The sequence below is a fragment of the Manacus candei genome, unplaced genomic scaffold (assembly GCF_025592945.1).
Source record: "Manacus candei isolate 608988 ecotype Guabito, Panama unplaced genomic scaffold, ASM2559294v1 h1tg000049l, whole genome shotgun sequence".
Lineage (NCBI taxonomy): Eukaryota > Metazoa > Chordata > Aves > Passeriformes > Pipridae > Manacus > Manacus candei.
This window is the reverse complement of record NW_026138097.1, coordinates 31,630,099-31,642,527: the sequence shown is the minus strand read 5'-3', so window position 1 is coordinate 31,642,527 and position 12,429 is coordinate 31,630,099. Positions and strand designations below refer to the sequence as shown.

At 35.4% G+C, this 12,429-nt stretch overlaps 1 protein-coding gene across 1 annotated transcript in view; it reads right to left on the bottom strand.

Annotated features, from left to right (window-relative positions):
* The window catches only part of ABCA13 (ATP binding cassette subfamily A member 13), a 175,366-nt gene that overhangs the window by 58,853 nt on the left and 104,084 nt on the right, over window positions 1–12,429 (bottom strand). Inside the window, exons 38-41 of the mRNA XM_051798954.1 lie at window positions 12,257–12,329; window positions 10,579–10,697; window positions 9,534–9,621; window positions 3,396–3,504 (exon numbers count right to left, since the gene is read on the bottom strand). Of these exons, the coding sequence (XP_051654914.1) occupies window positions 3,396–3,504; window positions 9,534–9,621; window positions 10,579–10,697; window positions 12,257–12,329 (389 nt within the window). The remainder of the gene's footprint in view (window positions 1–3,395; window positions 3,505–9,533; window positions 9,622–10,578; window positions 10,698–12,256; window positions 12,330–12,429) is intronic.

Sequence of the window (12,429 nt, the reverse complement as noted above, 5' to 3'; positions counted from 1 at the left end):
TCCAAGCAGCCTCACAGAGAAGCTTCCCAATAATCCCATATAGGGGTGGGAAGAGAAGAGAAATCTCTTCACCTACCTTTAAAGGATTTGAAGATTAGATTACACAATAGGAAAAAGGAAGTATTTTTTATCACCAAATAACTATCACTTCCTGCTCTGCATGCTCAGTATGATCAAGAGTCAGTAACTTGGACTGACAAAACAAAAACAATAATCAAAATTTTTCACCATTTTTTGAACAGATACAAATCCCTAGGGATATAAATCAGTGCAAGACAGCATATGTCCTCTGTATTTTTGGGTAAAACCTCTTCCTTCAAATTTTCATACAAAATCTTATCTATATTCCTCCTCACTGCAGAAAAGATATTAGACAAAAGCATTTAGCCTTCTTCTCAGCTCCTTATTATCAAAAGCTATCACAAACTTGGACCAGTGCTACTGATCTCCTGTGAAAGTTACTGCATTTATCCCTCTTGGCAAAGCAGGTAGAACTGCTATAATGACAGAACTGCTATGTAGAACATGGTCTATAATGAGTCTTCCCTTCTCCAGAGATCTTGGGAGAATGCCTTCTGGGTTCATGTTCAAGAAATACAGACAGGATATAACTGCTAAGTGAAAGAGTTCCTTAGTATTTGTATGAGTATTTAAACAAGTTGTTGACGTCTTTCAAGGTTGCTTTAATATCATAGCTTCATTGTTACTACCGTGTTTACATCCATGGCAATGCTCTACTCTATTGTAGCAAGCTTCTCGCAGCAAAGAAAGATTTATTTTTCTGTGAAGGAAGAAAAGAGCATGTCCTAACAGTCCCTTTTCAGTGGTCAAATTATTTTTATGTTTTACTTAAAAGTAATTCAGAAGCTCTGGTTCTGTTGACAGGAAAAAGGTATTCTGTGAGATAACTTAGTATTAATGTGAGTCAGAACTACAAAGCTACTTTTCTGTAACATCCTAACAAGCTACCTTACAGCAATTTCCAACAATATTCTGGAACTGACCTTGCATATAAACAGAGTTTGGAAGAAGAAAAAATAAATAAATAACAATAGATTTCAGTGTTGAGGCATAGTATGTGGTCTTCTGACTTCTAATTTACAGCACTACATACAACAATTTTACTAACAAAAGCATATTAATAGTTCTTCTCCATCAGAGCAGTATCCTTAAATAAATGATAGCTAAAAGGTAAAGTGAACTGAGCTTAAGTGCCCCATATGGCACTGGAAAACTGTTGAGGTTTTGTTAGAAATAAAATATGCAAATGTATTTCTCTCTGCACGAAAAAATACATATATATATACTGGTGTGTGTACACATGTTGCCCGTAAACAAAGACACAAACCAACAGAGTGCCGGTTTATGGGTGCTTTATTCGGGGCCCCGGGAACCTGCGGGCTAACGCCCCAAGTCAGGATTCCGACGACCCTCGTTCTCAGTTCAGCTTTTATACACAAACAAGTTTACATGTATTCTCACGGCTAAAACAATTACAGTTTCTATAGCAAACCAGGTGCAGTAGTTTATAACAATTAACAATCACCTACTCTAATCATAAATCCGCTTAAGTTGTCTTACCCCCCCCTAGAAACTGTTTAACAGACCCTCACCACATCTAAGGTACAAATCGTTACGTACATGCTTGACTAAATCTTTTGATTATTGTTTCTACTTCTTCAGTACATTCTATTCCCACGAACAAGGCTGCTGCTTAACTCACTACTGTAAAGTGTTGCTTTCTAGGTCTACCCTCTTACTTAAGCCTTAGCCATTCTACTACTAAATTTAAACTGCTTTGCAACACACACGCACATGTATATAAATATATGTACACAAACATACACATACACACAGATAGGTAGATAGGAAATTTGACCTCTCTTCCTAGGATTTCTGTGACAGGTCCCTCTGCATTATGTCTCAAAGGCATGATCAATCCATTTTTATTGCACTTCTCCAATAGATATACACATAAATAAACTACTCTCTAGTTCTTCAACTCTACTTCCACAGACAACTAACATATTCTGCCACACGATTATATAATGAGCCCATAGTAGTATAGATGCCAGTTCAAGACTTCAAATATTTCTTAAGCACTGTTTTGCTTACTGTGTTTCTGTGTTGTCTAACAACATAAAACTCTTCCGCAGTCCTTGGGACAACTATAACTTTCTCTGACTGTAATAAGGATGGCAAACCATGATTCTCCATGATACCTAATGCTGCATTAAAAAAGCTAGGCATCAGTACTATGCATGAAGTGAAGGAAAAGTTGATTAAAAATTGATTTCTGTTAAAGATACTCATTAAAATACCTGATTTCACTTCATTCAAACTTTCTGTGGAAACACATTACCTTTGATCTGTTCTCATAATTCATTTTGAAAAATAAAACTACAGCCATCTTGAAAGCAAGCAATTACTCTTTTTTTCATTGACATTCCAGAAAGTTTTCTTAATGAATTTCTATATTCAGATGCTCGAGATTTGTTCCCTATTTTCACTGATTTTGTTTTCTTTCTTCTTTCTTTATTATAAACACACTGAAAATCATTTTACCATTACAGACAGCCATCCTACCTTTTCAAAAACTCTTAAAAATTGGACATAAGTTATTTTTAAATTTCTCTAAATCAAATTCCTCTTTAACAGAATCTTAAGAATGAAGGGAAATGAAGGGAACAGAAGTTAACCTGAACTGTTCAGCTGTCTAGATTTCAAACTAGATTTCAACATCCTAAAAGTTCACTTTGTTAGCAGCTGAGTCTTTGGCTGCAGTCACTTTTTTAAAAGTCAGTTCATAAAATTTTTATTTTAACTAGTTCTTATAAAGTTCAGGCATTTCTGAATCAGAGAATGTATATGTCAAATATATTAATGGCTCCTTTGTTATGTACAATAATAAGATATAGCAGCCTCTCTTGTTCCTTGAGTAACAGGATGTCTATGAAATATGATATTGCAGTGTAAATTTACAGAATAATCTAGATTTACCCAAGATATTTATACTGGGAAATAAAGTGTCAAAGAAGTTTTAAATCCATACTCTATTACGTGTTAATCATCCAATTTAAGCAAGCCCTAGCAGCAGTTTCACAGGTACTAACATCTCATGAGTAGCAAACCAATTTACACTTGTTCCACTAAAATGTCTTTGTAAAAAACTCATATGGCATAATGAGCTTTAAATTCAAATTTTACCTTACTGTCTACTGTATTCTTTACACAAACAAACTTTCTGTGTAATTAAAATTTCCACTTTCCAATCCTCCCAAGAAATGGGACTCTGCAATCCCACTTCATACTGTGAAAAATTTTCATTCGTAAAATTATTTTAGTTTGGTTCTACCTTTCAAAACATATGAAAAAATACAAAGAAAAACTATTACCATACTCTCTCCAATCCACACTAGGAGGTAAATTCATCCACAGAATGAAGTTATTTAGTTCATTTAAGTAGGATGGCAGCAAATGGAAACCTTTTTGGTTATACCACACCTGGAAGCAAGAATGGAAATTGTAAATCAAAAATAAGTTAAATTTGAATGCTGATCAGAAAGCTCACATACCTTTAAGAATTGGATAAATATATCTATCTCTCCTGTTATGACATCTATTTATACAAGAAAGTGAACTAGGCAGAACAGAGCGAGTCAATTTGCGCAGGTCTTTCAACAGAGTACCACAGTTTCTTTTCTATTGTTGGAGCTGTACACCACACAATGTTTATTATAAATTGAGATTCTTTGATTTCGTGGAACACTGTGTCCCCCTTCCTTTATGTACATTTGAGTGAAAAAATAGAGGACGAGCAATGTGAAAATAACACTTGCCTGTTTAATTGTAAATACAAAACAGATGAATAAAACCAGTGCTAAATGTGGAAAAATCATTGAAATTGAACTATCTAAATAATATCTGCACATGACACACAACATAGAACATCTAGAAACAGAATATCCCAGAAAATGAGGAAAGGAAAGAATGAAGAAGGCACCGTTTACAGGGTGAGTACGAAAGTATGCCATAAGAGACAAAGCTGCCTCCACCTTCAACAAGCAAGTATCAGTGATTTGTTAAGCATGAAGGAAATTTATACAGACAAATTTTAAGGCAGATAAGGCAAGACAGTATCTCTGAGGAACACAGGAAAACAATTCTTTTGTAATATATACTTTATCCTCAAATCATGCAGAACCATCCTGACTTGACAAATATACTCTTAATTCACACTTCTATGTGCTAGAATAATTGCTGAGAGCTTCCTATGACCCAAAGGTTTGAACTAAGGTTTGAACTTTCCTTTGCAGTTAGAAATCAATTCTATTTATGTCCCCCATTACTGTTAATCATAATGCTTTTGAACCTACATTATCCATACTGAAAACTAAGTCAAATTACTATGTATGTTTATTTTCAGTTTTAGTGATGTTTAAAACTATCTGATTAATATCCATTCTTCACAGCATAGCAACCTTTCATCTCCTCTTTTTGTTTATACACTTGAAGAACTTTTAACCTTTCCGTCTGATATCAGCTATTTGTTCTCTGCATTTTTAACATCCTAATTTGATGCTGGGCAATTCTCACTGTGTGTCTAAATTTCGAATCTTTCTGCAAAGTGAAATGGATTTAATATAGGTTTTCATTGCCTTTACACTCCTATTCTAGGATTTGAGTTTCCTCAGATCCTTTCTAAAATTACTATCTACACAGTTACATCTTGGAAACTTCCATAAAGATTCTTTTATCATCACTCTGATGCTCTTCTCCTTTACTTGCAGATAATTCTGCCTTTTTTTCCCCTTATACTATTCAACTACCACCCCTACTTGGACACTAGTTTGAGATTTTGCTTTTTTTTCTTACATGTTCTCCTCTATATTTCCTAGTGAAGGCTGTCTAATCTTCAGTCGTGTTTGCTTTTCTTAATAATTATTGTCCTCTGATTTATTCTCTTGACTTGCTTGGATCTCCACATTTTTATGAGGTAAGGTTTACAATGCTCCAATTCTCCATTCTATTTTCTGACATCTATCCTAGATCATGCTTCAAAGCACCACTCTGAGCTCCACTGTCATTTCTCCCATGTCTCTCACCCTTGAATCTTCTTTGCCAGAAGTGTTATTAGTCATTATTAAAAAATTTAGCAGCTTTGATCTACCACTGCTCTTGCTTGCATTACCTTTCACATTTTCTACTCTTCTTTATGTTGTCTTCATAACTGCTTGAAATCTCAACAGCATCTTACAATCATAGAATTATAATATCATTGGGCTTGAAAGAGACCTTTAAGACCTAACACTAACACTAAACCACATCACCCAGGACCAGATCCAGACTCCTCTTAAATACCTCCACTGCCTTCTTGGGGAACCTATGTCAATGCCTGACCACTCTAACAGTGAAAAAATTGTTCCTAATGTCTAGTCTGAATCTCCTCTCTATCAGTTTAGGGCCATTTCCTCTAGTCTTCTCACTGCAGGCACGGTGGAAGAGACCAGCCCCCCACCTCACTACAACCTCTTTTCAGGTAGTGTAGAGAGAGACGAAGTTCCCCCAGGCCTCCTCTTCTTGAGACTAAACAAACCCAGCTCTCTCAGTTATTTCTCATAAGACATGTTTTCTAGGCCTTTCACGAGCCTTGCTGCCCTTCACTGGACACACTCCAGCATCTCAATAACCTTTTTAAAGTGAGGGACCCAGAACTGGACACAGTACTCAAGGTGTGGCCTCACCAATGCCAAGTACAGGGGGATGATCGCTATTCTTGAATCAGGCCAAGATGCTGTTGGCCTTCTTGGCCACCTGGGCACACTGCTGGCTCATGTTGAGCTGGAGGTCAACTGCACCCCCAAGTCCCTTTCTGCCGAGTGGATCTCAAGCCACTCCACCCATTCAAGCCGTGAGCAGCCACTTTTTCTAGGAGGATACTGTGGGAGACGATGTTCAAACACTTTTCCGAAGCCTAGATAGACTACACCCACAGCCTTTCCCTCACCTACTAAGCAGGTCACTTTTTCATAAAAGGATGTCAAGTTGGTCAAGTAGGACCTGTCTTTTGTAAATCCATTTGGCTGGGCTTGATCCCCCGGTCATCCTGCACGTACCGTATAATGGCACTCAAATGTCTCAAAGTCTTATGTCCCCACATTTAAAGAAAAGAAAAAAGAAACCCCAAAGTTTTTCCCCCTTTGCAAAGTCATACAAAACTCCTTTGTTCTTCCCCAGTTCAGTTCCCACAAATTATTACACAAAATAGATCTCCCATTCATTAATGAAAAGGAGAGTTCTTTAAAAAAAAATGTAGTGAAAGAAAACCTAAGTGCCCTGAGAAAAACTGAAAATCTTTGCACTGCGGAATCTCCTGTGCAAATAGCAACCAGAGCAAAGACACACAAACAAGTGACCAAGGGTAACCAGTCTTTTTCACACCCCCACATATCCATCTCTTTCTATCCTTTTAAAAAAGATTTATGCCAAATAGAAAGCTATATGTACGCACATAATGAAACTCCACTGCAATTGTGTTCATTGTATTGAAAAGAAAGACAATTAAGAAAACATTAAAGCAAAACTCTGACAACACATCCTCATTTAATTGAAGCAGGGGAAAGGTCTTGAGTATTCAGAGAACAACTTATAATAATGCAGCCAATATTCAAATGAATATTCAAAAAACACAATAGAGCATTGTGTGCAACAATACATTTCAATATCCAACATGTTAATTAGAATTCTTCCTTCAAGTTGCATTATGTAACTGAATCAAACCACCAGGAAATAACCAAATTGAAGCTGGATATTTAATTTATTATAATGTGACAAAAGAGACATTTGAGGTTGTTCACTTCATCAGAAGATACATTTAAGCTCTTTCTTCTAAAGATTTGTGTCTTATTCAAAATTGTTCGCAAAGGTAAAATATAAAAAAATGGAAATATATTCATTTCAGTTGAAATATCTTTCATATTTCTTGTGTACCACACAGGTGATTAATTATTCACAGAAGGCAGAAAGGAGCTGAGGAATGAAAAAATATATACATCAAGGTAATTAATTTTTATTTTCACTATTCCCTATTCTATCCATGGCTGAGAAAATTCCTTCCCAAGGAAAAACACAACCCCTCACCACATCAGATAGAAGTTCTGTGAAGTTGTGTTTTACATCATTATATAACATTTTACTTGCCGTTAATATTCCAGCATAAAGCTAGACTGACATTTCAACCAACAAATGGCATATCAAGAAAAAAGGATGAGAAGGAGCAGAGAAATCCCTAAGCATTGTTTAACCAGATTCAGGACGGATATTAGATAGGAGAGATGTAACATCCTCTGGACACTTATTCAATTACTGTACAGTAAAGCCTCAAGTCCTAACATTTGGGACTGGAAAAATACACTCTTCAGAATGCCACATGAACGGTACAAATAGCCTTTCAGGAGTATTTAAAATTAACACATGTTCTTCCTATATTTTGTTATGTTATAAAAAATAGCGACTGAAATCATTAATGAATAATTTTTGCCCATATTACCAAAGGAAACCAAAGACTATGTAGTCATGAAAATACAAAAAATTTGAAGGGTTGTGCTTTTGCTACATAGCACTGACCATCAATAAATGCCAATAATCAATGGTTTTAATCAGCTACATTTGTTGTGTGCACATATACAGATTCTTTGTGTGCATGCATGTAGCATGTATGTAGTATATGCAGAATGGTATGGTTAGGTACAGTAAAATAGGTATTGAATAAGCGTTTATAATCTGAACAGGAAAAATTGTTGGCTTTTTGAGTAGAGGAAAACAATGTATATTCAGAAATTTTCTAAAACGAAGTGAATTTTACAGTAATTCTCTTCAAATGTAAATTTCTCATTTTCTTTCATACCAGTCTATGTAAATGGTACATTTACCGTCTCATGAACAAGCCTGAAAGGTCAAAGTAAAAGTCTGGTCATTAATTACTGAAAGGTTAATACAATAGTTTGACATTGTATCATTTGAAAGACACTTCCAAGAGGTATTTTAGATAACACATTGCCCTTTATAAATTTACTCCACTATTTTCTTTGGATCTGAAATATGAAGCTTACTTACTAAGAGTGCAACTATAATTTATCCCTGTCCTGATGGCAGGTGGAGTTCTATGCCAAATACATTAAAAAAAAAAAAAAAAGGACCCTGACAAGAACCATAGGGCAAGCATGTCAAAACAAGTGTCTAAAATGATTAAAGATACATAGGGAAAAAACAGCAGTCAGAAAAACACAATTTACCAACAACCTGTAAAACTTCATATTTTTAATGAAGGATTGATGGAACTGGACTTCAAAGCTATAAGAAATATGGGGTAGAAGAGAGATTACACATGATCAAAATGAAAATATATATATATATGTTAGGGTATGTATGTAAAACGGGGAGATTTTTAACAAAATTACATGGTAAATACATTGGAAACAGGCAGTGATTTTGCAAAACTAAATGTAAAATGATATTGGATTGGAAAATATCTGTATGTTGTTTCAACTCTTTGTCCCAAAATGGATTTTGGGATAGAGGTTATTTACACACTACTATTTTTTTTTTCATAAGAGCATATACAATCTATATTCCCATAAAACATATTAAGGGCAGAAGAATCTTTCTTTCATATTCTAATCTGGAACCTGGAAAGTCCACAGCTTCCTCTTAACAAATATTGTTTGCCTTGAATAAAAAAGTAGAAACCCCTCACCTATACGCATCAATATTCCTCCAAGACTGCTGTTCCTCTACTCTTAATGCATCTGCATTTGAGCGGATCTCAAAAGTCAGAAAAGAAGGATTACTCTAAGGACAATTGAAATAAAGAGTTTTTTCTTGAGCCTTTTGGCATGCAGTGTAGAGCTACAGTATCTCCATACTGTGAAAGCTTGGGATGACACCTAGAGGCTAACAGGCACTTATCAATGCAGGAGATTCTATTTTCCTTGGAATGCTTTAGAAAGGTTCTTTTGAGAAAAGGGTAGCATATTTGTTATGCAGAAGTAGCTACTCCTAGAAGACATCTTTACTCTCAGGAGGAGAGAGAAATGTAGTAAAGTATTCCTTGCAGGCATGGAAAAAGCATCAATAACAACTCATTTTCATGATGTTCAATGTACTTTAGTCAATGATGATATTAGCTTTTTATAGAAAACAAATAAAAAGAAAAATCTGGGCTGACTACCTAAAAAAAGTTTTAAAGGTGAGCTAAGTTAGACTCTGAAATGAGTTCACTGGAAAAACAAACAAACAAACAACAAAAGCTTGATCAATTGACTCATTTAAAAGTGTTTCTCAGAACACAGGAGAATACTTCAAGAATTATGAACAGAGAAGTCGGTTGTCATAGACAGAGTGACTTTCTCCCAGTTTTTAAGTGCAAGGATTGTATGTAATGATTTATTATTTGTTAAGTGTTGTGAAGTCTGGAGCCTGAATAAGTAAGCAATACATACATACAGATGTGCACATATACATGCAAACCTTACCTTAGCCAGAGGCTGAGATTTGGTTTTATTCAGTTTCGTATCTTGAAGTTCAAGTGCTTTCCTCCCTCCAAAAGACCAACCACCATATCTAGTAGTAGAAAATAAAGTAACAAAAAGTTACCTGCGTTAAGCTTCACAGTCTTTTCTTGCAAGGGTAAAGTGGGAATAACTACATTAGTGCTTTATTTTCCAACTGAAAATAAAACTTCACCCCTCACAAACCCCTTCCTCGTTAAAAAGGAGGGGGTCAATATACTCTTGAACATTATTGTCTCATTTCCAACAAAGGGGTTTCCTTGGATAAGAATTCGTGCTTTCTGAAAGCTGAATTCCCTGAGCAACAGAAGGGATCGTGAGTAAGGGAGGTACTACTGACTTCCAGAAGCATCTTATTCAGCTTGATTTCTTCCTATTTCATTCATATTCTAGCTCAGATCTTTCCTCCTAAGAGGTTTAACTCTATATCAAATCAGATGCACTCTTTTTTAGTGCATAAAGTGGCTAACACGTTCTTCTCCTTGATAAAATCATACATGGTCTAGTATTTGCGCTTACATCATAGGCAGTGGTTGAGCTGTAAAGACACATAAGTAAACTTCAAAATACAGTAGATAACCTGTGGCTGCTGTCACAGAATATGAAGTATTGCCAGGGGCATACCAGTCGTTTTTACTTCAAAGAAGATATTAAATGGAGCATATCCACCTCTATTTGATTGAGTCTCTGAGGAATGGAAATTATATCGTTCACCTGATTTAGATATGCATCTCTGAGATGTTGAAATAAGTCTGTTATGTGGCAAGAAAAGCCAGAGTATGCCTAGAGGCCATCACCATGCAACTGCTGCAGGAAGTTCTGAGAATTGACCATGGAGGGAGTTTCATCGTACCTTGAAAGGTAGCTTGACTCTATGCCTTGATAACAACCAACAGATAAAGGCAACTACCCCTTGTATTCTCAGTGATATAGGTCTGTGCTTTGAATCAGGAAGGACTGTGAGTTTTATACACAAAGGATAAGCAAAGGCTAGATATTTTAAGGTTACCTTGTTTTGTTGGAAGGCCTCACTAAATACTCCTCCACAAGGAACCCTGAAAGATTATATAAAATATGTCCTTTCTTGTTCTTTACATAGGGAGCAGAGGTATTGAAACTTGGGCACATCTGAAAAACAGTATACATAAAATAAGTAAAGCACTCTTAAAAATCAGTGGCACTACATTTGGTCATAATTTTTGATTTTTGTGTAGATTTTACAGAATTTCTTTTCAACTGGATTTGCCTTTCTCAGTGTTGACAACTTTTCAATAAATTATGTATAGTTTTATGTTTATAAGGCATCTCAAATGACTGTGTCGCCTGTATGTTAGATCTACCTTTGATTTCTCTTACAACCCTCTCAGTCAGTTTTGTTTTGAAAACATCAAAACTTGTATGTGTTTAGAAAGGTTTACAGCAATGGAAAAGGCAAGACTGCTACGTATTTGTTGTGCCTGAGAAGAAACATAAAAAAGGCACCAGGTAAGTATGAGATGAAAGTAAAATTATAATTAGTGTTATATGTTTCTAAAAATTTCATTGATGGACTGCAGAAAAGAATAAAGGAAGATGTCTTCTAATGATTCAGTGGGATACTCTCAAAACCAAAGAAAAGGAGACAGATAATATGATCAGTTATCTTGGAAGCCTTATAAAGTGTATTATGTATATCAACCAAAAGTTTTCAATGCTTATTTGACATCTCAACCCTACAGAAATGAAAAATTCACTCTCAGAGATTGCTTTTCCATAGATCCTAGATACAGGTTCTGCCTCCACTCTCAAGTGACTTCTCTCCTTGGAGCTTTCGTGGTTAATAGGCCTCTCCCTATGTGAGTTCCCATTCTTATTTTATTCAATCTTCTTGTATGTTAAGTATACATCTCATTAGTATTAGAGGCAAAGTTATTCCTTGTCCAGAAAAGCAAAAAATTAGTTCCCTTCTTCCACTTTTCTCAAGACTCTATTACTATAGTTCATACACAACTCTTACTCTAAATAGTTATATCTTTATGAGAGAAAGAAGTTATTTGATAGGATGGTCCCATTCAGAGAAATACATTTGTCACCTCAGACACAGCTTAACATTCTTGTTCATTACTCAACTCAGAACAAGTCAGGAGGAAAACTCACCAGTCAAGAAGGTAAGAAATTAATTATATTTTTTTAAAAACCCTTTCTTTTCTTGAAGACTGTTTTATTTTCAAATACAAAATCCAATACAAAACTAAATTCTAAATATTAATCTCATTCATGTATAAATTGCCTGGTGCATTCAAGCAGATAGGATCACCCTCATTTCCCTTGGGAAGCACGTAGTCTTCCTTATATTATGGAAGTGTTATGTTTTAACCTTGTTTTACGAGTTTTTGGTTTTTTGCAATGTCTTATAACGTACTTAAAGTGAAGTTGCATCTTCCGAAAATAGTTCAGCCATCTCTGATCCTGTTTTTTCAGATACATATATATAAACAAGAAAATTGTGTGAGCTCTTTCCCTGAAGGCTTCAGAACATGTAGCTCAAACATTAGATGAAATAGAGGGAAATCTCCTATCATAACAAAGCAGGGCTCTGAGGCTTTATTGCTTCATTCCTTTCTCTAGCCCTTCTCAGCAGCCAAGGGTTAGAAATAATATCCACTTACATATTTTTTACATGCATAAGTAAATATAAAATGACCTACCTCCTGTCCAGCTACACATCCACATGAGTCCTGGGGTGGCATATTTTCCATCTGCCAACATGAATTATTTTTTCTAATGGAAATAAATATAAAAAAAGAACAGCCATTAAATGAAAGGAATAGATTACTTAACAGAAGAAACCCACAGAGTAATGAGCAGATCTGGCATCCTG